This window comes from Epinephelus fuscoguttatus, linkage group LG8 (genome assembly GCF_011397635.1).
Source record: "Epinephelus fuscoguttatus linkage group LG8, E.fuscoguttatus.final_Chr_v1".
Classification (NCBI taxonomy): Eukaryota; Metazoa; Chordata; class Actinopteri; order Perciformes; family Serranidae; genus Epinephelus; species Epinephelus fuscoguttatus.
Window position 1 is genome coordinate 34,038,513 of NC_064759.1, and position 22,754 is coordinate 34,061,266.

At 40.3% G+C, this 22,754-nt stretch overlaps 1 protein-coding gene across 1 annotated transcript in view; it reads left to right on the forward strand.

Moving 5' to 3' along the window:
- The window catches only part of bckdhb (branched chain keto acid dehydrogenase E1 subunit beta), a 71,927-nt gene that overhangs the window by 48,121 nt on the left and 1,052 nt on the right, over positions 1-22,754 (forward strand). The window contains exons 9-10 of the mRNA XM_049584360.1: positions 4,748-4,834; positions 19,561-19,712. Of these exons, the coding sequence (XP_049440317.1) occupies positions 4,748-4,834; positions 19,561-19,701 (228 nt within the window). The 3' untranslated portion in view covers positions 19,702-19,712. The remainder of the gene's footprint in view (positions 1-4,747; positions 4,835-19,560; positions 19,713-22,754) is intronic.

Here is a 22,754-nt window from a genome sequence, read left to right on the forward strand (position 1 = left end):
ATCTGAAGAAAAAAAGAAAGAAAATGGAATTAAATAAACCATTGATCCTCCAACAAACTTAATCCTTTGTAACAAGATGAATCAGTTTCCTTCTTGCTGGAATTGCACAATACACCAATTTCTCATTTGCGCTCTTAATTTATCAGTTTCCTAGTTCCAGTATTTTCATGCATATCCATTTGTCACCATTCAGTGTCACAGCCATTGTTTAACACTAAAATTTGGCTTTGGTTAATCTTTGTCTTTTACAAGGTGTGTGTGAAACACAGCCTTCATTATTTACCTGTTCAGCCTTACACTCAGTTCCAGCATCCTTCTTCACTCATCTTCACTCTGAGATTGTCTACACATTTCCATTGTCACAATCTACTTTAGTGTCAGCACACAGTCTGCTATTTCCTTTAAGTACTCTTGTCACTGCTCTTACTGTGGGGCGGCAATGCTCTTTGAATCACAGGACAGGAGCCACTCGGTGATAAACTCGTCAGGCACAAGGCCACGGTGTACAACTAAAACAAAGAGATCCCCATATATTGAAAGATTCATGACATGTTTAACTATCCTGTCCTCACTCAGGATATATAATTTCTCCCCTTGGATGCATCTAACTGATCATCTTCTTACAGTGTCCAGTGTACTTCCTGTGGCTTCACCGCTGCTGTAAAAATAACGTCTTTGCCCCTGTTCTGAGTCCCAGTTTTACGGACATGAAAGGTGGCTGTCACGGGCAAATAAGGATGACTGGATGACTTTTGAGAAAAGGGTCAAACCACACGATGAGAGCTGATGGTTCTGTCTCCTGAAAACCCATCCAGCAGCCGGAAGCAACTGGGTTAAAGGCTACAGCCACAATTACTATGTAGAAGTTACTCTCCTGTCAGGGATGCAAAAACGGCTCAGCACAAGTGTCGTTTCTTTCTCTCTTCAAACTGTGTGTAAGTGGACCTCAGGCAGTGAGGTGAGCTGAACGGTTGAGGTGTAACACCTCTTGCTAACAGGACATGATGTGAATGAGCAAACATCAGATTGTTTGGGTTTTTCCCAATTAAGATGTCCTAACTTGCTTGGTACATCAGCAAGCAGGCGAAGTGACGTGTCGCTTGTTTGAGAAACCGCTTGCCCTGGCTCTGTTTTTGCGAAGTTTTGCACAGTTTTTTCCACGTCGGATATATTTTCATTGGTACAAATTATAGACTGTATATAAAGATACATAGTTATATACAAGATACACAGTCTTTATATACGTCAAAATCAATGCTGATGTCCTTGTTTTTTGTTGTTTTCCCTCCAGTCAGCTGTCAGCATGGATGAAGAGAAACTCACTGACGAGATCAAGGACATTTTTAAAACTCATAAAGTCGTACTCGTACTCGATTGTTAAGTCTCATTCTCAAGTCGTCAAATACTGACACTTTGGGTTGGTAGTCTGAACGGAACCACCAGCCCCAAAGCACCAATATTGTTGATGATAACCTGGGAATGCGACTCAACAGTCAACTACTCTACTTCCAGACTTACATACAGCACTTTCAAGAAAATTACATTTGTTATGAATGAATAACTAAAGATCCTTACTCATTAGAGGGAGCAATCTCAACAATGGCAAGAAAAATCTCATCCGCTCCTTCCGCTTCCTCATCGCTTGTAGTATATCTGGTCAGTTTTTCTTGCTCCAACAGCCAGAGTTTGCTGGCTTGCTACATGTTAGGAAGAGATGTAAGGCCGCTCATTAGTAGGTTGCAATCTGATCATAGAGGCCATTACATTTGTTCTTTAGTGGCCCAGAGGAGAAATCCTAACAACTTTGGTGGTCACCTGACTTTTCCTGTAGTGCCACCATGAGGTTAACATTTGTGGATTCAAGTGTTTCGACACCTGTTGGCTGGATTGCCATGAGACTTGGACCAGATATCCATGATTCAATCATATAATATAGGTGGTCCTCTGGCTTTTCAGTCAGTGCCATCGTCAAAATCTTTGTGTCCAATACGGTTCGGTTCCTGACTAAATATCTGCAAAATCCATGACATTCTCATTAGTCTCAGCTGTACTTTGTGTTAAGTGCAAATTTGCAACTATTTGCATGCTAACACGCCAAACTAAGACTGTAAAGATTGTAAACATTACCTCATTAACATATGTATGTTTACATTATTAGTATGAGCACTGAAACGTCAGCATTTAATTCAATGCATTGCCTACAGATTACTTGATTAGTGAGGATGTACAGTGAGGAAATGTCATTGATTTAATGTAACAGTTTATATTTTATTTTCCACTGTGGCGGGAATGCAGTGACTTCAGCTCACCCAATGAACTGCATTACCTACTGTACCAGTGCACCTGGTGCCACACTGCTGTCCCAGACATTACCACATTTTGCCATTTTTTGAGCATTTTGTCATATTATGAACTGGCATGCAGCACCACTTAGAAAAGCCTACTTGGCTAGTGCCAGCTTGTAAGCATTTTGCCAGTGCCTGTCACTTTTGTTTAAGCAGCAGGGTTTTGGGTCAAGTCTATTAACTGGGTCAGGAGTTTTCCCCAGGCCCCAGAGTCTGTTCTATCCCACGATATTGTAAAAACAGTGGCAGGCTCCTTTTGTGTCAAAAGCATCTGAAGAATGTACTCCTCCTGATGCAGCGAGTACTATGATGGATCTCCCCTCAGGGAGATGACCAGCAGGGATATCAGGGTGATGCTGGTGTCAAAGTATAAATTGAAAGTTACGTTAACGTCTCTGTGTGTAGAGTGTGTGATAGATGAGGACTGAGTTCAGCAGAAGGGCGGGGTAAAGGATTGGGCAGCACCGCACCTGTATGAGTCATTGTACGAAGACGAACCTAACAGCAACATGTCACATCAAGACATCGCCCTCCTCTCAACCCCTCGCTTGATTCCTCCTCACTGTGCTGATTGCCAACTGTTGTTATTGTCTTCCAGTGTTGTTATGAACTTCCACATTCCTGAAGATAGTGTCATATAATCAGTGATTTTTGCACACTGAACTCATTTACCTCAACTGGCTAAAGATTGCTGAACATGTTGCCTCTCTAAACGGACATGAGCACTGGAATTAAGCTTTTCTACAATGGTGTTAAACCTTTAATATTTTGTGAATTACTGCTTGTAAATACAAATCCAACGTGCCCTACCAGGGAGAGGCATGTTGGCATTCCATCAAATATTAGTGCCCTAGAGTGACACAGTGCTGACTCATTCAGCTCCCAGTACTACTTTGTGATAGTGGTCCAGTTTGCCACAGTCATTTAGTGCCTCACAGCCAAACCGGGAACCTCAGCAATGTAAACATTTGCCTGTTTAGATTCAGCATGAAGCCCCAGAATGCCCCTGTGTTCGGTACTATGTGGTCCTGTTGAAGGGAAAAAATGTCATGCCTAATTTACAGTGCCATATGGACATGTGATGCTTATTTTCAGTGGGTTATTTAGTTACGACGGCTGTTTGGCTTGGTTTGTGGCTTTGAGGGAAGGGAGAGGTCTGATATTTACCCCGCTGTGTTCAAATGAAGAGTGTATTGTTTAGTGCTGTTACTTCAGTGCACAGTTCTAAACATGGACCAGGGATTCCACTCACACATATTACTGTCTACACATGTATTTTTAATCATGTTTAAAGGAAGGCATTCTCAAAATAATGTATAAAAAACATGCACATTGCCCTTGGTAATGATTCTGAATTGAGTTTCAGAGGTGTTTACCCAATTTATTGCTGGAAATAAATAGAAATACAGCAACTGTGTAGAGGAGAGGAAAGGTTTGCTGAAGTTGCATAGAACAGACATAGCTTTGGTCTGGACCAGTGGCAAGTGGATGAGATTATAGTATAGTATTGGTTTTATGCTGTGGTAGATAACGGGTGGAGCAGAGGCATCCTTCTGCAGTAATGTCAGGTTGCAGAAAAGCCAAATGCAAATGCCTGGGAGGCTGAGACCTCTAATGTCCATGATTGTCCCGTTGGCCCTGTATACCAGCCTAAATCAGCCCTCCAGCTCATAGTCTTGTGTCATATCCATTTTATACATGCACACACAGCGACACAGCCAGACACATGCAGCCTGAGGGTAGCAAGCAGATATAGCATACCACAGCAGGCAGTATGTGAACCACTCTTACTTGCTAACACCCGTCTCCCAGCCCACATACAGCCTCAACATGGCACCTCTTGCAATGCATCTCGCGCAGTGTGTGTGTGTGCACTCAAATTCCCACAGACTTTTGTGTTTAAGAGCACTTATATGAGTAAGCAGTGATGACTTTGCTGGGGTGCACAGTGAAATCTTTTTGCATGTTGCAAAAGAAGAAGTAGTACTTAAATAATCGCCTTTGGGAAATTTACCTTTTTTCAATCTGTTATTTTCTTTTACACACACACACGGGTCTGATATCCACGCACATGTGTGCACACTCAGGACCTATTGACATGCATTTGTGATGGAGCTGCCACATAGCACAGACTGACTGTGCTGCTGGTAACATGTACCTGTGTGAATATCTTAAAAAGGTTTATTTGATTTGAGAGATATTTCACCCGTTCAGCTTAGCAGCTCGGGCACTACGAACAGCATTAGATCTAAACTCTGATGTGCATGAATTTGGCAACTTGCCCTGTTTTAATTTTGCAGATGATGCCAACCGCATCATTTAGAGACACTGCTGCTTCGAAACCACAAAAAAGGGGACCGGTGAACCTTCTGTAATCATCTGTATGTGTCTTTGTTTTTCAGTCAGTGGTGAAAACCGGACGTTTGCTCATCAGTCATGAGGCACCATTAACCGGAGGCTTCGCTGCTGAAATCAGCTCTACAGTACAGGTGAGTGTGTACCGTCTGTGTATCAGAACATTCCGTTTCATGAGCATTTATTGGGATCTGTAGCTCCAGGGGGTAGGAGGTGGTCTTCAAAGCTATCGGCCTTAATGGCTTGCAATGGTTTCGCCAATAAAAGTCCCAGTTTCTAATAAAGCGAAAATAGCCTTTCACTGAGTGCCCCAGAGCAGTGGTTTTAAAACTGTGAGGTACGCATCCCCCGAGGGATGTATCAGGTCAACAGAGGCATGACTGCCTGCCAGTGTTTAGCCATCTACAATAGTGGTTGTCAAGGTAAAATGTTAGCATTCATGGGACCCAGCTGTTGGGGGTTCCACATGGTCCCCAGAAAAATGAGCAACAATGCTATCATTTAATTTCCCATATATTACTCAGACAGAGGGGAACAAGAAGTACTCTTGTCCTAACATTGACTTTGATTACCATTATTCCCCATGAATAATTCAACACTTTGATTCAGCCTCACCTATACCTTCCAGAGAGATATGATCATTCATAGAAATTTTTAGAAAAAGGGCACTTATGGCTTCAGATCTTGCCTCATCGTCTTGCCTCAACTTTTCTTATGTATTAAAAGTATGTGGTTTTTCTGATTTTTTTTTTTTTTTTTTTTTATGGTGCAGGTTTGCTAAAATATGATCAAAAATAAAGTAATAACTATGAGGCTGAAAATGTAGCCCATAGCAACCTCACTGTCTCTTTGACATTACACTTACTACTTGTATCCCCCCCAGACTATTATAGTAACTATAGTACCACAACTTAGAGCATTATTTTCTCAAATAGAAATAAAAAAAAATAGGGTGGACATAATCCATAAGTATTAGATCTTTGTTTGTTTGTTTGTTTGTTTGTTTGTTTGTTTTGGACTAAATGCATTTTTCTGACCAGTACTAAAGCTCAGAATTTCTCGTCAACAGCAACTTATTCTGAAAAGTAATAGCAACTTTGCTAAAAGCCTTGAAACAAAAGAGAGAGAAAACAAAACAAAAAAGGGAATTATTCATAAGATGAATGACTACTAGAGGAGTAATACAATTCTTGAGAAGAGCAACTCTATTAATAACAGTTGTCTACAAAGGTGCACAGAGGGTGTTTTGTAAGTTTATACTACTCATCTGATATTGTTGATACAGTGGCTCTAACTATCCATATAAGGTTTACGAAATATCGCTTGTTGCTGGCAACACAAAAGGCCTGGACACTGTAACCAAGACATGCCAGAGACAGCTGATGACAAATTCTGAGCTAAGTGTGATGCATGACTAAATGAAAAGTCTTCCCCTTCCCATCATCCTAATTATAACTTATTTTTGCATGGTGAGGTAATTATCTTAAGTATGTTGGGTGTTTTTTCCCCCTGTGAGGCTCTCAGTACTGAGTACCACTCTCCACCTCTCCCTTTTATGCCCGCCTCCTCACAGTTCATCAGACTAATTGTATTCACTGCACTGTATGTGCTACATGGAGCTGTTTCCTTATAATGTGCTTGTACTCAGAGCTGAAGCCATAAAATCAATCGATCCCCTCCTCATTGACTGCCAGTCAGACGTTGCTCTCCCCTTTCAACGAGAGCCGTAACAGCCAGTGACTCATCCTCCTCATTTCCATGTTTCCATGTTTTCACATGGTGTACGGGTGATGTAAGTTGTTGGTGTGTTCCCTGATTGCCTTGATGTGCAGTTTTCACATGGCCTCAAGGCGATTTGGATATACTCTCTGGAAAGAAAACCCTAGACTAGTTGATAGTTGTGTTTTCACAGGATGCAGCTTGACCCACAGGGCCCTGTCACACTGTTAACATTACGCTGTATATCAGATATTCCTTCTTCAAAGAGAAAAGGATACGCTTGTTATGGCTTTACCACAAATTAAAGGTATGATTGCCCACAGTAGCCGAAAATACCCAATAAGCCATTTGTCTTAAGTGATGTGTTTAGTGCCATTACATCAGCTTTATCTAGTGGTCGATATCGAGCTTGCCTTGTGCCAGTACTGAATATATGAAAGTACCTGATAATCTCAGAGCCTCCTTCTCAACTGAACTTCACAGTTTAACCCAAAAGCCATCTTGTATGCATCTTGCAGGAGAGGATAATGAATGAGGATTAAAATTGAAGTTCATCCATATTTTGGCTAAAATACAACTCCTTGGTATACAACAAGAATATGGATGGACAGAAGCGAAGTGGATTATGCTGCATGAGTGGTTTGAGAGGATTTTGTGGTCGTTTTGTTTTCCCTTCGCCATGAAACTGGGTCACCATAGGAATCTACTGTAACCACATTGAATCCAAGCTGACTACAGCCACCATCATTTGGAAAGGTCCAAGATAAATCAGGCATTTAAGAAACACAAGGATGCTCAGGGAGAAAAGATTCATTGTAGAGCATTGTTTTAACTTTTTTTTCAGATAGCAGCGTGAGGTCACAACCTCAGGCTGCATCCACACTGATTCTTTTTCATTCAAACAGTGTTTTGATATTAAAATGATCTCCATACACACAAGCATTATAGTACAGTTTCAGAGATAATTATAATCCATACTAACACAGCTGAAAAAGCATATCACATGACCACTTGGTACACTGGGCATGCACATGGCAGTGGAAACAAGATGCAGATTGTCTACTCTGCAGTTGGTCGCTTAGTTAGAGAAAATTCTACAGAGGAACAATGAGACCAAAGAATTCTTTGTTTGTACCAATAATGTCGTGAAACTGTAACTGAAAGTAACATGAGTATAAGGAGGTCAAGGCAGTGAAAAGGGATATGTTTTGGCTTGACGCATCGATAAGACCCAATTGGAAAGCAAACATGGGTGTCTACACCGTTTTCAAGTCTCCTTTTCCGCCCGTCCAGACTAAAATGCAACCCTGGAGTTTTACTGATCCAGAAGACAAAGCTTTCAATTTACAGGTCTGTCTATGTATCAACCCTTACCGATGGTCATGAGCTTTGGGTAGTGACCAAAAGAATGAGATTGCAAAATCAAGCAGCCGAAATGAGTTTCCTTGGTAGGGTGGCTGGCCTCACCCTACCCCACCTTTTTATGTGATGAAATATACAATAAATAAACAATGATACGCTAAATCTTGCAGCACTCTTTGACACTTCCTAAAGGCACCTCAGGGTTACCTGGCACCCACTTTGGGAACCATTGGTATAACACAGCCTTCTCATTTGTTGATGCAGCTTAAGGTGAAGTCATAAGTGTTTGGTTTAATGAGTTAACTCAATTCCTGGACACTGTGCAGCAGAAATGTCATGTCTGAGTGAGATTGCTTTGTGGCGTAAAAGAAAATGGCAGTTTTCATTTGATAATGCAATCCTACTGGAAAGCTAGTAAAAAAAAAACAGCTTTTAACAGGAGGTTTCTTAGTCTGAGACTAATTCAGATCAACAGCAGTGTTGATGTTAAAGGTTCCAACTTGTACCACACCTTCTTGTTTACTAGTGTGGCCATTATAGTACCCCTCCCAGGCTCAAAATCAAGGGAGAAAAAGAGAAACTGGTTGTCAGTAAAGCCTGTATAGTCTGGGCACTGTTGTCTGGGAGTGCTTTACTCTATTATTTCTGGAGAGAGTGGCTTCGGCTACTACCTATCTCTGTCAGGCCTTCCTTACAGATCCATTTATGGATGATTTCCTTTTGTCTAAAAATCAGTGGGGAGTTTAGTAGGGCTTGGAAATTTTCCTTTATCAAGCTTTGGCTTCAGCACTAGTGATTTAATAATGTGTCATTGGTTGGCCCTTTCCTGAGTGTTTAGCTGATGACTGGACAGGACAGAGTAGGGCAGAATGAGATGTGGCTAAAGACGATGCTTTCATGGACCTCAGGGATGCACAGAGAGAAGTGGTGAATCATCCTCCTTCCCTTAACTCTCCAAACCACGACAGACTTGACTATAGTTGATTCAGATTTCAACAAGTACACATTTTGGCTGATCATGTGGATTTAGATTTGATGATTTTTCCATTGGTTGTTAAAGACATTATAAAATGCTATAAAACTGTAACCACTGCGTATTACAAGAGCTCTCGGCTTCTTAGAACAATAAGAAAAAAGTGCAGATGACACACCAAGTGTACAGTACAGTACTAAAGATGGTATTTGGAAGCTAAAGTTTTCTTAACTATAGTTTAGTTTCCACACAACCGTATTTAACACTGCATTTAATCATATGGCATTGTCACCCAGGGGGTCTCAGAGTGGGGCCCTTGGATTGCCTGGTTCTAGTTCCACTGGTAGTGCTTTCCATTATTTGTGTGTAATTTAAACCAACAGAGTCCAACATCCAACCCACCACGCCCCGCTGAGATATGGTACTGTTCCGGGACATGGTTCAAAGACTACTGACTCCACTCTGACCCAGTTGGTGTTAGCTGAAGATAAAGGCTTGCACGTTTTCTGCTGTAAATGCTTTCTGAATTAGAATCAGACTTCTGGTTGCCTGTTGGGGTTATCTGAATGTGAAGCAGAGAAGCCAAGAGGCCTGGGGCGTCATGCACAACTGTAAAAGTCATGGCAGACCTTTCCCATGTTTTCCCCATCAGGGGTTACACTAAAGTGCCTTCAAAGGCCTGTGTTTATACAAGGGGGCTCTTATAAGAGACTTGAGAATTGGATACAGGTACCACCATGTTGGGTAAGGAGGTTATATAACAGTGGTCTGCTGCTGCTCAATCCCATCAGTTGCCCAATAGCCTAAAGCCCAATTCACTCATTTAACCTTCATATAACTGCAACGTGTTGTGCAAACTTCTGAACTAAAATCACTGATGCAAGTCGATGGTATTTAATCTTTTGAATTAATGCTGATTTTATTCTATACAAGTTTTCGTGGTGATACTGAAATAAAGGAATGCAAATGTTTTATCTGGATTTCATGTTCTGCAGAAATGGCCTTGAGGTGCATCTGAATTTTAAAACAAGACTCGATATCTAACTACATTGAAGCACAGTGGGGGCTCATCACACGCCAGAAAAAAATATTGCATAGATGAGAAATGGAGAGAAAACTTCACAAACCTTGAAAGACTTAGGATTTAAGATTTTCATGAATAAACCACCACTTTTAGGACTATTTATTTATTTATTTATTTATGGTTGGCATTTTTTTAGTTTTAGCCATCCAATGTATTTGCATTCATAACCTAAGACATACCCAAAGTAAATTGAAATCTGTTCTTGAACCATTTGGATGACATGCATGTTTTTGGTCTCTTTTGAAAGGTAACACCACAATACAAAGTTATTTGTAATGTAAATACATCTGGTTGTAAGATGGGGCATCTGACTAAGATACAGTCAGATATATTGGGTTTTTTTTCTGTGAAAAGGTTTGAAGAATATTAATACTAGTAGAAAACAGTATCACACAACAGCTTTTCTGTGAAGAAAAGAAACTCAGAGTGGTGAGTATGGTGTTGTTGTGTTTTTATGTTAATGTACAATAAATTCTGGAATCCAAGCTGGTACTCAAATAATGAGGGGGGGTGCCTGACTGCCATGACATGTCAGCTTCATTAAAAGTATAGCTGCAAATTAAAAGCAACAATAGATGTAAAAACACACAGACACAATGCATCTGTGATCAGTTCCCTAATTTAATTTTAACATTTTTTTCAATCTTCTCCAATTTCTCGTTTTATTTTATGGAAGTGATCAGTGTAAGTGCACTTGTCCTAGAACCGCCACAACGGTTTTTATAATGCAAATAACTCTGTTTAGATAAAACCTACAAGCTTCTCTTCCTTTGACTGTTCCTAAAAATGTGTCTTGTATGTTTTCTGAAGCCTTTAAGTTACAAAAATGAAACACACTAGACTCTACACTACACACTAGACTAGACCTCTGACTGAAATTATACATTTTGATACATACAGGTAGGCTATACATATTGCAAAACTCTGTAAAAGTACACCAAAGCATACATTTTCGTTTCCAAATATTTATTTGAAAACAAAACCATTCATACGGTCAATAAAAAACCATTTTGTTAATAATAAAAAACGAATGTAATCTCAACAGTGACCGTGCCAGCCAGCAGGACTGCGGCGCTTGGAGGGGCACTGTAATCCTGGCGGTCCTAGTGTAAAGCACCACAGACAGCGCCAATGCATCTATCGCTGTAGCTCAGAGGCTCTGATGCCTGAGTCAGAGCATGTGAGCGGAGTTGGAGCTGGAGCTGCCTCAACCGTAGGTTATTGGTAGGAAGAAAAATGGCTGCTTAAAAAACTGTCACTGTCAGCTGCTTCCAAGCGCAGCAGCGATCTGCCAGACCATCATATGTAACTTCATTGTTTATGCTGCCCGTTATGATAAAATAAAAAAAATATCACAGACTATAGAATAGAACTGACAACCTCTCCAGTGTCTCATGTCAATTAATTAACACTATTTGTCAGTCAATAATAAATTAGATTAACTTTTTTTTATTGATACTCCTCCTCTCTGACATACTGACAACACACACACACACTCAGACGCAGTCCCGCTGGCTGGCACGGTCACTGTTGAGATTACATTCGTTTTTTATTATTAACAAAATAGATTTTTATTGACCGTATGAATGGTTTCATTTTCAGAGTTTTGCAATATGTATAGCCTACCTGTATGTATCAAAGTGTATAATTTTCAGACGCTGCCGTGGTCGGAGGTATAAATGCTCAGAAGTCTAGTGTGTTTCATTTTTGTAACTTAAAGGCTTCAGAAAACATACAAGACACATTTTTAGGAAAAGTCATAGGTTCTAGGACAAGTGCACTTACATTGATCATTCAAATTATTAAAATTAAATTAGGGAACTGATCACAGATGTATTGTCTCAGTGTGTTTTTACATATATTGGTACTTTTAATTTGCAGCTATACTTTTAATGAAGCTGACATGTCATGACAGTCAAGCACCCGCTTTAGACTTTCAGATCATATTTGACATCTGAGAACAAATCACAACATGTTTATTATGTGCATACATGGTTTTACATGTATGTTGTTTATTATGAAATAGAGTGGCTAAGACCAAAATAGTGATGATTGCTCATTTTCGGAGAATTTGGCTTTCACCTGCCTGGCTTAACATTGGTGCCTATGACCATGTGTGAACCTGTCTTAAATCCACCCTAAACATTTGTTTTCAAAGCCTTGAAACTCACCAAGTGGTCAGTGGTGTTTGTTGACGTTCTGACATAAAAATCGTAGCAAACTGTGATTTCCGTGATGATTTACTTGACATTTGGGGCCCGTCCCAATACCCCCCCTTCGCCGTACCCCTTGGCTCTTCCCCTACATTTGCGCGTTCCCGCGAGGGGTAGTGGTGTCCCAATTCCTTTTTGCATGTAGGGGTAGGGGGCATAACGAGGGGTAGTGAGTATGAAACTAGCCCCTCGGAGCGAGGGATTTCAGATGCTGACTTGCCAGCGAGGGGTAGATGTTGCCATGGCTACCACCAAGCAAGAGACGGGGAAAAAAGTCTACCCCATTGGTTTTCTGTAGAAGCCTCATTGTCCGTTGGTAGTAATCGACCACCGGAGACGGAAAGGGGGTTGTTTACGACAAGGTTGTAGTCATTGTGGTCTTTTGGCTCAGTGAAAGTGCCGGCTCAACAGTGCTGTGTGCGCTCCTGGAGGAAGAAGGAGAACGAACGAAAAAGTTTTGTAATAAGTTTAAACAACTGCACAATGGACTACTCGCTTGTAAACGACCTTTGCAGTACGATGCCTTTAAACACAATGCCAACCTTCTTCTTCTGCTGTCCTGTTACATTGCAATGGTTTCCTGCCGGTTGGCAACACCCACGTAAAGGAGCATTATCGCCATCAAGTGGGCTGGAGTGTATAACGCTTCAGGGTCAAACGAACGATCAAGTGGAAGTTTACACACGGGTGTGAGGCAGCTGAAAAAATAGTTCCAAAATCGAGATGAATAGCGAAAACACGGATGGAAACCACATTTTGCTACAGTTTTTATGTCAAAACATCAACGAACACCACTGACCACTCGGTGAGTTTCATGGCTTTGAAAACGAACGTTTCGGGTGGTTTTAGGACAGGTTCACACATGGCCATAGGCAGCACTGTTAAGCCAGGCAGGGGAAAGCCAAATTCTCTCTGAATGAGTGATGCACTGATGTAGTCATCAGATAAGTAGTCAAATTTTTCCGTATAAGGAAACCATACCTTTATGGTTGTTATTTCCATGGACACAGTAAATGAACAAGGCTACACAAACGCTGTGAAGATTATATTATTGAACTTTTTTCAACTCATTTTAGGTTCTTATTTATAAATGAGACATAATATAGTTTAAAGATATTGCTGCATTTTCTTTCAAACTGATTTGTACACAGATGTATGGATTTGGTAGCCTACAGTTGTAAGGCCATTCGGGCAGAGCTGTTTTAAAGGCTATGACGTACAGTCAAAGAAGTAGTTCTTTGTGGGAGTGCGGGTTCAGTTGCATTCCGTATTTCTTGCCTTGCTTTTGACAGCATAAAGCTTGCTCTTGCCAGCATTCTCTCACACAGCGGTAAACATTTTTGCTGCATTGGCTGCCTGCTCCAAACATTATGTAAAACACTCTGCTTGAAACAGCAGTTTATTTTTCGAGATTTCATATTTTAGAAAACAGAACAGGGGGAAGTAATCTGGAAACACAAATAATTTTCCATATTCTCTTTTCCTTTTTCCATATTTATCCAAACCTGGAAATTACTAAAATCAAATTCCATAGTTTCCCATATTGTGTAGGAACCCTGTTGGTCATAGAGGCAACACTCCAAGCTATTACACCCCCATCTGAGACCTGTTTTATGGTATCCTCTGTAGGTTTCACTGTACATTATACTGTAGTTTTTATGACAATTCAGACTCTGCTAGGTTAGCCCTATATAGTCAGACTCCGAAGAACATTGTCAGACCCAACAGACATCAAAGATGAGCCATCTAAGCTGCACTCTGTTGGCTTCAGCTTTACTGACATACATGGGCATATAACATTTTACTGTTAGCATGTTGGTGCAGGTTTTATGAAGATAAGAAAAGATATATTAGCTGACCATTCCGATGGCCTAAGTGATGAGTGTAAATAGTCCTTTGAAGGCACTTTCGGGTATCCACTGATAGAGAACGAGATGGTGGGCATGACTCCCCCAGGCCTCATGGCTACTCAGTCAGACGAGCCCAACAGCCATTACAAGTTTAGAAACACATCAAAGAATTATAACTAGTCTTGGCCTGTTCTTACTTGAAATCAAGCTGGTTTGTGGCCCTGGCATTGTCTTTCCTTGCTGGTAATAGCAAGTGATACTGGCACTTTCCTACTCGTGTCTGACTGCAACCCCCAATCTGTGGGTGTTTCTGACAAACTCTGATTTTTGTGTGACAGGAGACACAATATCATCACTGAAAGTCTAAGCCCCCGCTGTGAAGTATTTTTAAATCCAGCACCACTGCAGGGTGCAAGTGTTTTGGCACTGCCAGGATGACATATTTTTATTCTGGCATTTAAGTATATTACATATAATGATGCACTTCCCAAAAGATAAACACTGATTTGAATGAAATCTGAGTTGTGTGGCCATTCTCTGTCCAGCTGTGGTGGCAGGCAGACTACTGTGCTTTTCTCCCACTTCCAGTAAATGTATTTAGAGGAGATTACAGATGTGATCCAGACAAAAGAGCAAACTCCCTGGCACTGTCTGACTGGTTGTCTGAAGTCGGGCAGAGAATAGATCTTGAGGCTGTAATCTCGATGGTCACGGATAATCTAATTGTCACTTTTCATCAATGAGAGGAAAGAAAAGTACCTTGTGTTATTTTGAGTCGGTGGTAGGAAAGGTTTGTATTTTCCTCTTCAGGGTTCATCAGAAATGTTAATTTTGACTTTTCTTTTTTTTATTTAGTCTTCAGACTAAAAATTATGAATAGCTTTTCACATTTTACTAATTCTTATCCGTTAGCTTCCTTTAGCTTTGGTTCAGTTTTAGCCGACAACAACTCAGAACCTTTTAGTGGACAAAAAGTCATTACAATATTGTCAATGTTAATTATTTTTGTCTTTTTGTCAAAATGTGTTTTCTCTGTATTTGTGTTTAAATTTGATTTAGATGTATTTTTTTCTAGAACTACAAATAATTTCTACACATTTAGAAACCTATTTTTCACCAGATTTTTTGACGGGTTTCAACAATAATTTACGAGCACACACTCAGTGATCATCATTTATAAAACTTTTAATTTTAAACTAATTTGAGACAACTAGGATTTGTACTCAGGTTCACTGTAAAATCTGACTTATCGATCTCACTATAAAGAAGCAGAAAAATAATTTTATTTCAGATGAATTCTTTATAAATATGCAACATGTTGGTCTGGAGATTTAAACTCATGTCTTCTCATAGGATTGGTGATTAAACTGGACCTTGTTCGGCAGCTGGTGGCTGCTTGCTTTGCTGCACTTTAGGGGCTAACAAGCAGAGCTAGCTGCAAACAGCCAGTGCTGCAACCAACAAACTCCACAAATCTATTTGAGAGCTCCACCATCCACAGTCAGACAAACACAGCTGCTTATTTACTGGCCAGTTATGATTCGCGCTGATGGCTAATTCTGCTCCGATGTGAGTGATTTGGAGAATAGTGAGACATCATGGCACTGACTACTTACTGGTGTTTATCAACCTGTTGGCACCCCAATCTCAAACCGCTCATTTAGCATTGGAAAATAATTGCAAGCACAACCCAAGGCTTCCTATTTAAAAACATTTTTCTTATACATTTTAAAAAATAATTAATCACTTTTCTCATTTCCTCTCATTGTAAATGTCATTGTCAAATTGTAAATGATAGCCCTCCACTAACATTTGAGTTCAGCCTTGTCTGGTTTCTGAGAACAAAACATACATTTTGTCATTGTTTTTATTATCAAACATATAAACATTTTTGGACATAGTTTTTTCCTTAACAAAATTTACACTGTGTCCACCATTTCATATATACCATGGACAAAAGTTCATTCACTGCATGTCAAGCTTTCAAAAAAATACTGTCAGGAAATGGAGCTTTTAAGTCAAGTCTGCACAGAGGCAAAATGAAATATGAAAATATGGATTGATCTAGACCTGAAAAGACGAAACCCTAATATGAGCCTAATGTTGTTTGGACCTTCCCCCTGTCTGTCAATAATTCAAAGACGTTGACATCCAGCTTTGCTCCAGGCTCAGTCTATTCAAGTACACTCCTGTTCAGCTTAAACATTCCCAAGTCTGTAGGTTTCCAATAAATGAGACTGACCTTTGCCCAAGAAATAACCTGTTAGCTTTTTTAGCTTGGTGCCAGTTATGACATGCATATATCATGTTTAAATGATCCTTATAACAACACTGAACTGTTTCATTGACTTCATGGGTATAGATCAGACTTTTTGATATATTTAATTTCCATTTCTTTAGATCAAGACCCAAAGAAACCTATGACGAGGTCAAGGTTTAGCTTACTGATTGTTACGTAATCTGAAACATAACATAGCATCATTCTGCGACAAAAGCCACAATCCAGAACCCCTGGCTTTTTTTTCTCTCTATTCTCATTCATTTGTAATACACATCTGACTCTCACTGCACTTCAAAGACCCCAGGGCCATGGGCATTTGTCAGCACATGAAAGAAATGCATTAAAGAAGAAAATATTGGAAAATGCAGAGATTGTGTTTTCATGTCACCAAGGGTACAGTGGCTGTTGTCTGGGCCTGTCTCAGGTTATTCTGCAGTCCACGAGGAAGGAGGAAACAGAGCAGTGAAAAGGAAAGGCGGGTTTGTTAAACTAGTTGTCTCCACTCAGTGTACGTTCATTACAGCTAATCACAGTTAATTAACTGGGTGGAGCAGACCGATCAAGTCCAAGTGTGCAGGAGCCCAGCTGCCAGGCAGATAGCAGAGTCGGCAGTATAGAGCCCTGCATAGCAGATCAGGTGGAGCTCCACTTAGTCTGGGGAGTTCATTCTTCAGTCACCAAAAGGAAAGACCTCATGACCACTGGGCTGGCCTCTGTCGATGGGCTTTTTATGTCAAAGAATCAATTGGAAGACAATTTTAAAGCCATACTATGAAGGAGTGTCAATGACGGTTTGTGAGCAAGCTTACCAGTCAAAGTACAAGTAAAAGCCAACCCCAGATTCACACTCGTTAGGCATTTCGCCTCACTGTATTTGTGTTTTTCAGTGCTTATCTTTTGGATGCCTGCTGCTTACGTTCTGGCATCTGGTCGCAACCTTTTTATAAAGCCCCAACGTCATCTGAGCACTGTGGTGGTACATGCATAGGAATGTCCCAAACACAGACAATAAGAGGAAAATAAGAAAATACGGGCAGTGGGCAGAGTGTCTGCAGAAAAAAATACCACCACACATTCTCGTGGGTCCTAAATGATGACGAGAGGGATTACTCCTGTATGAGTCTGTGCATTGTTTTTTTTTGTTTGTTTGTTTTGTTTTTTAATCCTGCATAGTATATCTTTAATGTGGAAAAAGATCTTTTACTTATCATTATGAAGTAAATGTTGATTGCACAATATAATGACTATAGAATAATGACACCTTGGTGTTTAGATTGGTTCCCTATAGGCCTGCATTTACAATGCAATTAATTCCATCACCGGGTACCATCTCCCCATGAAATGAAGGTTCAATTTACAGCTCAAAATGACATGCATCAGCCATCGTGCAACCAAACAGACTGCAGATATCATTTTTGTTTTCCCCGGTAGCTATTGGTCGCTAGCCGCAATTACCAAAGAGTATCGATGTAAGTTCTTTGCAGTTACTGTAAGCTGAAAAGTTGTCTGTTTCCACTTTAAACCAATAATTGCAGGTAACTTAATATATCACCATCCATACTCCTCAAATGTCCTTCAGATTTTTTCGTCCACTTTGCATCATGGTGCCCAGAGGATGAATCTTGATGACTTTTTTTGGTTCTCTCACTTTTTATGTTGCACCAGCAGAAGGTCAAATGTTTCACTTTCTAGTGAATTATCTCAACATCTATAAGATGCATTATCACAAAACTGGGTACAGATATTCATGGTTCCTAGATAATGAATCCTACAGACTCTTTTCCTTCTGCAGTCCCGTAAGGTTGATATTTATGGTTTTGAGTGAAATGTCCCAACAACCACTGAAAGGATTCCCAGGAAATTCAGTACTTACATTCATGTTCCCCACAGGATGAGCTTTTATCTTTGATGATCCCATAACTTTTCATTTGTCCTGTACTCTGTACTCTCGCATAAATAAAGCTAAAGGCAGTACCACCTGCCTCAACTGTACTTCGTGTTTATTGTTAATAAGCAAATGTTAGCATGCTAACACACAGAACTATGACAGTGAACATAGTAAACATTATACCTGCTAAACATCAACATTTTACTGTTGTCATTGTGAGTATGTTAGTATGGTGAGTTTTAAGCATTTTGCTCAAAGCATCACTGTGCCTAAATGCAGCCTTGTGGAGCAGCTAGCATGGCTGCAGACTCTTGGTCTCGTTCCTGTTTCATTTATTGTTTCCTGCATCCAGACTTGATCATTCTGGATTTGTAGTCCTACTTGGCAATCCTTTGAATTTAACAATACAACCCAAGACATGTCCTGCAGGCGGGAAAGCTCTCACTGTACCATGTCATCTCCACAGGCACACAGAGCAACAGACTTCTGCTGCAGTCTCTCTCCTTCTTTTTCTCTTGTTGTGCTATATTTTTACAGGCTGTAAAAGTACCAAAACACAAAGGGCTCGTCATGAAGACTGACTTTCCCCTGGACTCTGCCAGATGTTTTATAAGAAATGAAAAACATAGTGTGAAACATACAAGTCCTGCCCTGCCAAATGCCAGGCTGATCCATGGCAGCCAATTGGTGGGTTTGTAATGTGGGATTAAATGGATGGCTGAGTTTGTGATGCTGTCAGTGTCACAAGAAACAGGTTAAAATCCGTTCTGCATCTCTGTCGGAGACAGACTGCGCACAAACAGGTGTTACGCAAAGACGGTGCTGTGCAGCTTCCTCAAAGTCAACTCGTATGCTTTTATTTTGGTTGCTTGAGTTGTTTGCAGGTTTGCAGTTTCAGCTGCAAAAGGGTACTTCAGGTCTTTTTCTAAAAATCTGTGAGCACACGTCCAAGTGTGTTCGTTTAACTCATCAGGGGGTTTGTCCCATTTGGAGTGTTTTGGCCAACTTCATTCTGCTTTGTCTCCATGGGAAGAGGTCAGAAGCCAGTATAGAGACACGAGTCATGGCTTGTTTTGCACTCTGGCCAAATTGCCTGAGCACTTGCCTGCCCTGAAGGAGCCTGAATAAACCATTTTGACTTGTAGCATATGAATCAGATATGGCAATAAAAATGAAATTAAGTTGTCAAGCTGTTTGAAATACCCATGTTATACTTGCCCGTTCGAGTCAGTATCACATATCCCCTTTTGATAGTGTTGGATATGCCAAAGCTTTGAGAAGTGGTAAACCAGATCGAACATACTCGTGACATGCAGCAGCCTATATGAACCCTCATCTTTCCCTCAAACACTGAAGGATCGGAGCCTTTGCCGTCTGAACATGTTGACTTGGTTTCCCTGCCTGAATGAATTATGTTTGAGCACTGACAGCTTTCACCCAATAATGAGAGTATTTTTTTCCCCCTCACCTTTGTGTTTTTTTCTTTGCAGGAGGAGTGCTTTCTCAACCTGGAGGCTCCCATCAGTAGGGTCTGTGGTTATGACACCCCCTTCCCTCACATCTTTGAACCCTTCTACATCCCAGACAAGTGGAAGTGCTTCGAAGCAATTAAGAGGATGATCAACTACTGAACCCTCATCAGGTAGGAAAGATCTGACAGCTCCCTTTGATGGAAAGTGACAAAGAGGCATTATGTCATTTTCAAACACTTAGTGTATATTAGTGCCTGTCAACCATTGCCCTATAATCTGCATTATATATTCCCATAATGTAGTTAGGAAGACACGATATCTAACTATGATCTGCCATTTTTTTTTCCTACACACTCTTTTACTTAGCTGTCTGATATAATTTTTCACTGGACATATATATTTTATTGTTATCCAGACACCACAGGCTAATGCATATTCCAGGGCCCTGTTCAGATATAGTATCATGTACATCTGAATTGCAGCTCTGGTGTAACAAGGAGGGAGAACAGGGAGATTGTATCATATCTCCCAGCTTGCATTGAATTTTATCTGTGGAAAGATCTACATTTGCACTTGGCCAAGATGTCCATATAGCTTAAGAAGATTACAGTAGCAATTTGTAAAGAGGCTCAAACTACACAGAAAACTGTGCGGGTGCTTCAAAACATAATGCGTTCTACAAATTTGCCTCATGGCTATGGGGCGCTGTCACTATCTTGGACAACTAACACTGGCTTTCTGTTTAGCCACCTGTGGTAAATAATATAATAATAATATTAGTGTCTGGGAGTCAAATAACATGATGTCCAGAGGCCAACATGATTCATCCAAGAAGGAAAAACCAAATACAGTCGTGAAATTAAGCAAAAAATTAAGATGACAGAAAACAAGAGGGGATCAACATAGTTTCTGTACTGAAGAATATAACGCCAATTCCCAAAAAGTTGGGACACTGTGTGAATCATAGATAAAAACAAAATGCAATTATTTGCAAGTCCCATTTGACCTGTGTTGAATACAGTCCAGAGATAAGATGTTCAAACTGACGGGGGCAACAAAAGTCTGAGAAATTTGTAGAATGCTCAAAAAACACCTGTTTGGAACATTCCTCAGGTAAACAGGTTAACTGGTAACAGATTAAAGTATTGTGATTGGGTCTGAGAGGGGCATCCTCAGAAGGCTCAGTTGTTCTCAAGCAAGGATGGTGCAAGGTTCACCACTTTTATGAAAAACTGTGGGCAAATAGTCAGACAATTTTAGAACAACCTTTCTCAATGAACAATTGCAAAGAATTTAGGGATTTTACCATCTACAAACCATAATTTTATCAAAAGATTCAGAGAATCCGGAGAAATCTCTGCACCTAAGTGGCTGGGTCAGAAACCATTATTGAATGCCTGTGACCCATAGTCATGGGTGCAGATCTGATGACAAGTTTGGGGGGGACACAATCAGTTGTGATTTTTTTTTTAATTGCACGCGTGCAAATCATGCCCACAGAGCGCTTGAGATTGCCAGCATATTTCACAATTTCATAGAGGCTCATCACCATCACCAAGTCATTCAAAAAGCACTACAAAGAGAATCATATGCTTACCTTTACTATTTATTTCTCTTAAACAGCCAGTAGTACATGGAACCAGCCATCACCCTCCTTTTCACTGCTTCGCTGTTAGTTAATGCTACTTCCAGTTTCAGGGTCTCAGGCATGTTATGTCCACTCACGTTTTCATCTCTCGCCTCTCACGGATTCCCATTTCTCCTCATCATCTTCCCTTTCTCTCAGTATATAGGATTACTGTATACATTTGTTCAGTTTCAATCATTTAAGCTATTTAGAATTGGGGGGGACAATTTGTGTTTTTCAGAATTTGGGGGGGGACATGCCATTTATCAGCAACATCAAGAAATGCTGCCGACTCCTCTGGGCCAAAGTTCATCTGAGATGGTCGAAAACAAAGTGGAAAAGTGTGCTGTGTTCTGACGAGTCCACATTTCATTGTTTTTTGGAAATCAAGGACGTCATTTCCTCTGGGCTAAAGAGGAAAAGAACCATCTAGATTGATAACAGTGCAAAGTTTAACGCCAGCATATGTGATGGTATGGGGTATGTTAGTGCCCTTATTATCATGGGTAACTTGCACATCTGTTAAGGCTCTGTCGATGCTGAAAGGTACAAACAGATATTGGAGCAATATATGCTGTCATCCACAAGATGTAATTTACAGTCCCTACTTATTCCTGCAAGACAACGTCAAGCCACATTCTCCACGTTACAACAGCATGAATACCTGCAAGAGCACAGGTAGTCTGGCCTGCCTGTAGTCCAGACCCGACTCCCATTGAACATGTGTGGTGCATTATGAAACGCTAAATAGGACAACAAAGACCCCAGACTGCTTGAATATCAGGTGACAATTGGAAGAATTTCACTTTCAAAACTAAACTGGTTAAACTGGTGAACATGCCCCTGTCCCAATGTTATTGGAAAATGTTGCAGGTATCATAGTCAAAATTACTTTATCAGTTTGAACATTAAATTTCTTGTCTTTGGACTGTATTCAATTTACTTAAGGTCAACAAGGGTTTGTACATCACTGCATTCTGTTTTTATTTACATTTAATACTCAGCATCCCAACTTTTATGGAACCGCTGTTGCACTTTTTAAAACTACCACTGACAATTTCTCAGTTACAAACAACACTGGTATTATTATTTTCACCGAGGCATTCAAAATTACAGTACACATCCATCTAACATACTTTTCCATCTCTTCTCCATATCATATGAAGCTTAGCATAGCTAGCATGCTACCTAAAGTCAGGCTGTATTAAATCTTACCAATTCTACTCAGGTGTGACTGTTGAGGGAGAATTGGTCAAGCTTAAACAATTAGCTGATGAAGTGATGAGTTGATGGAGGGGAAAATGAATTGACAACATTTTAGGTTTCCTTTATCTTAGTTAGGAAGTTAGGAATATTTTCATTCCATTCTCTTTCATTCTTTATGCACATTAAAAAGTGAGACCAGACTTCACAAAACTTTCCTGGTAATTATTAGTCCGTGTGAGTAAAGGTTTAAAAGAAGAAATGTTGTCATTAATTTTAACCATTCATCAAAGCAAGGCATTGTCTGACTCTTCCAATGGCAGAGAACAGTCCTTGAAGTGCCAATGAAGCCTGCCAATGCAAGTGTAAATTTTAGTTTGGA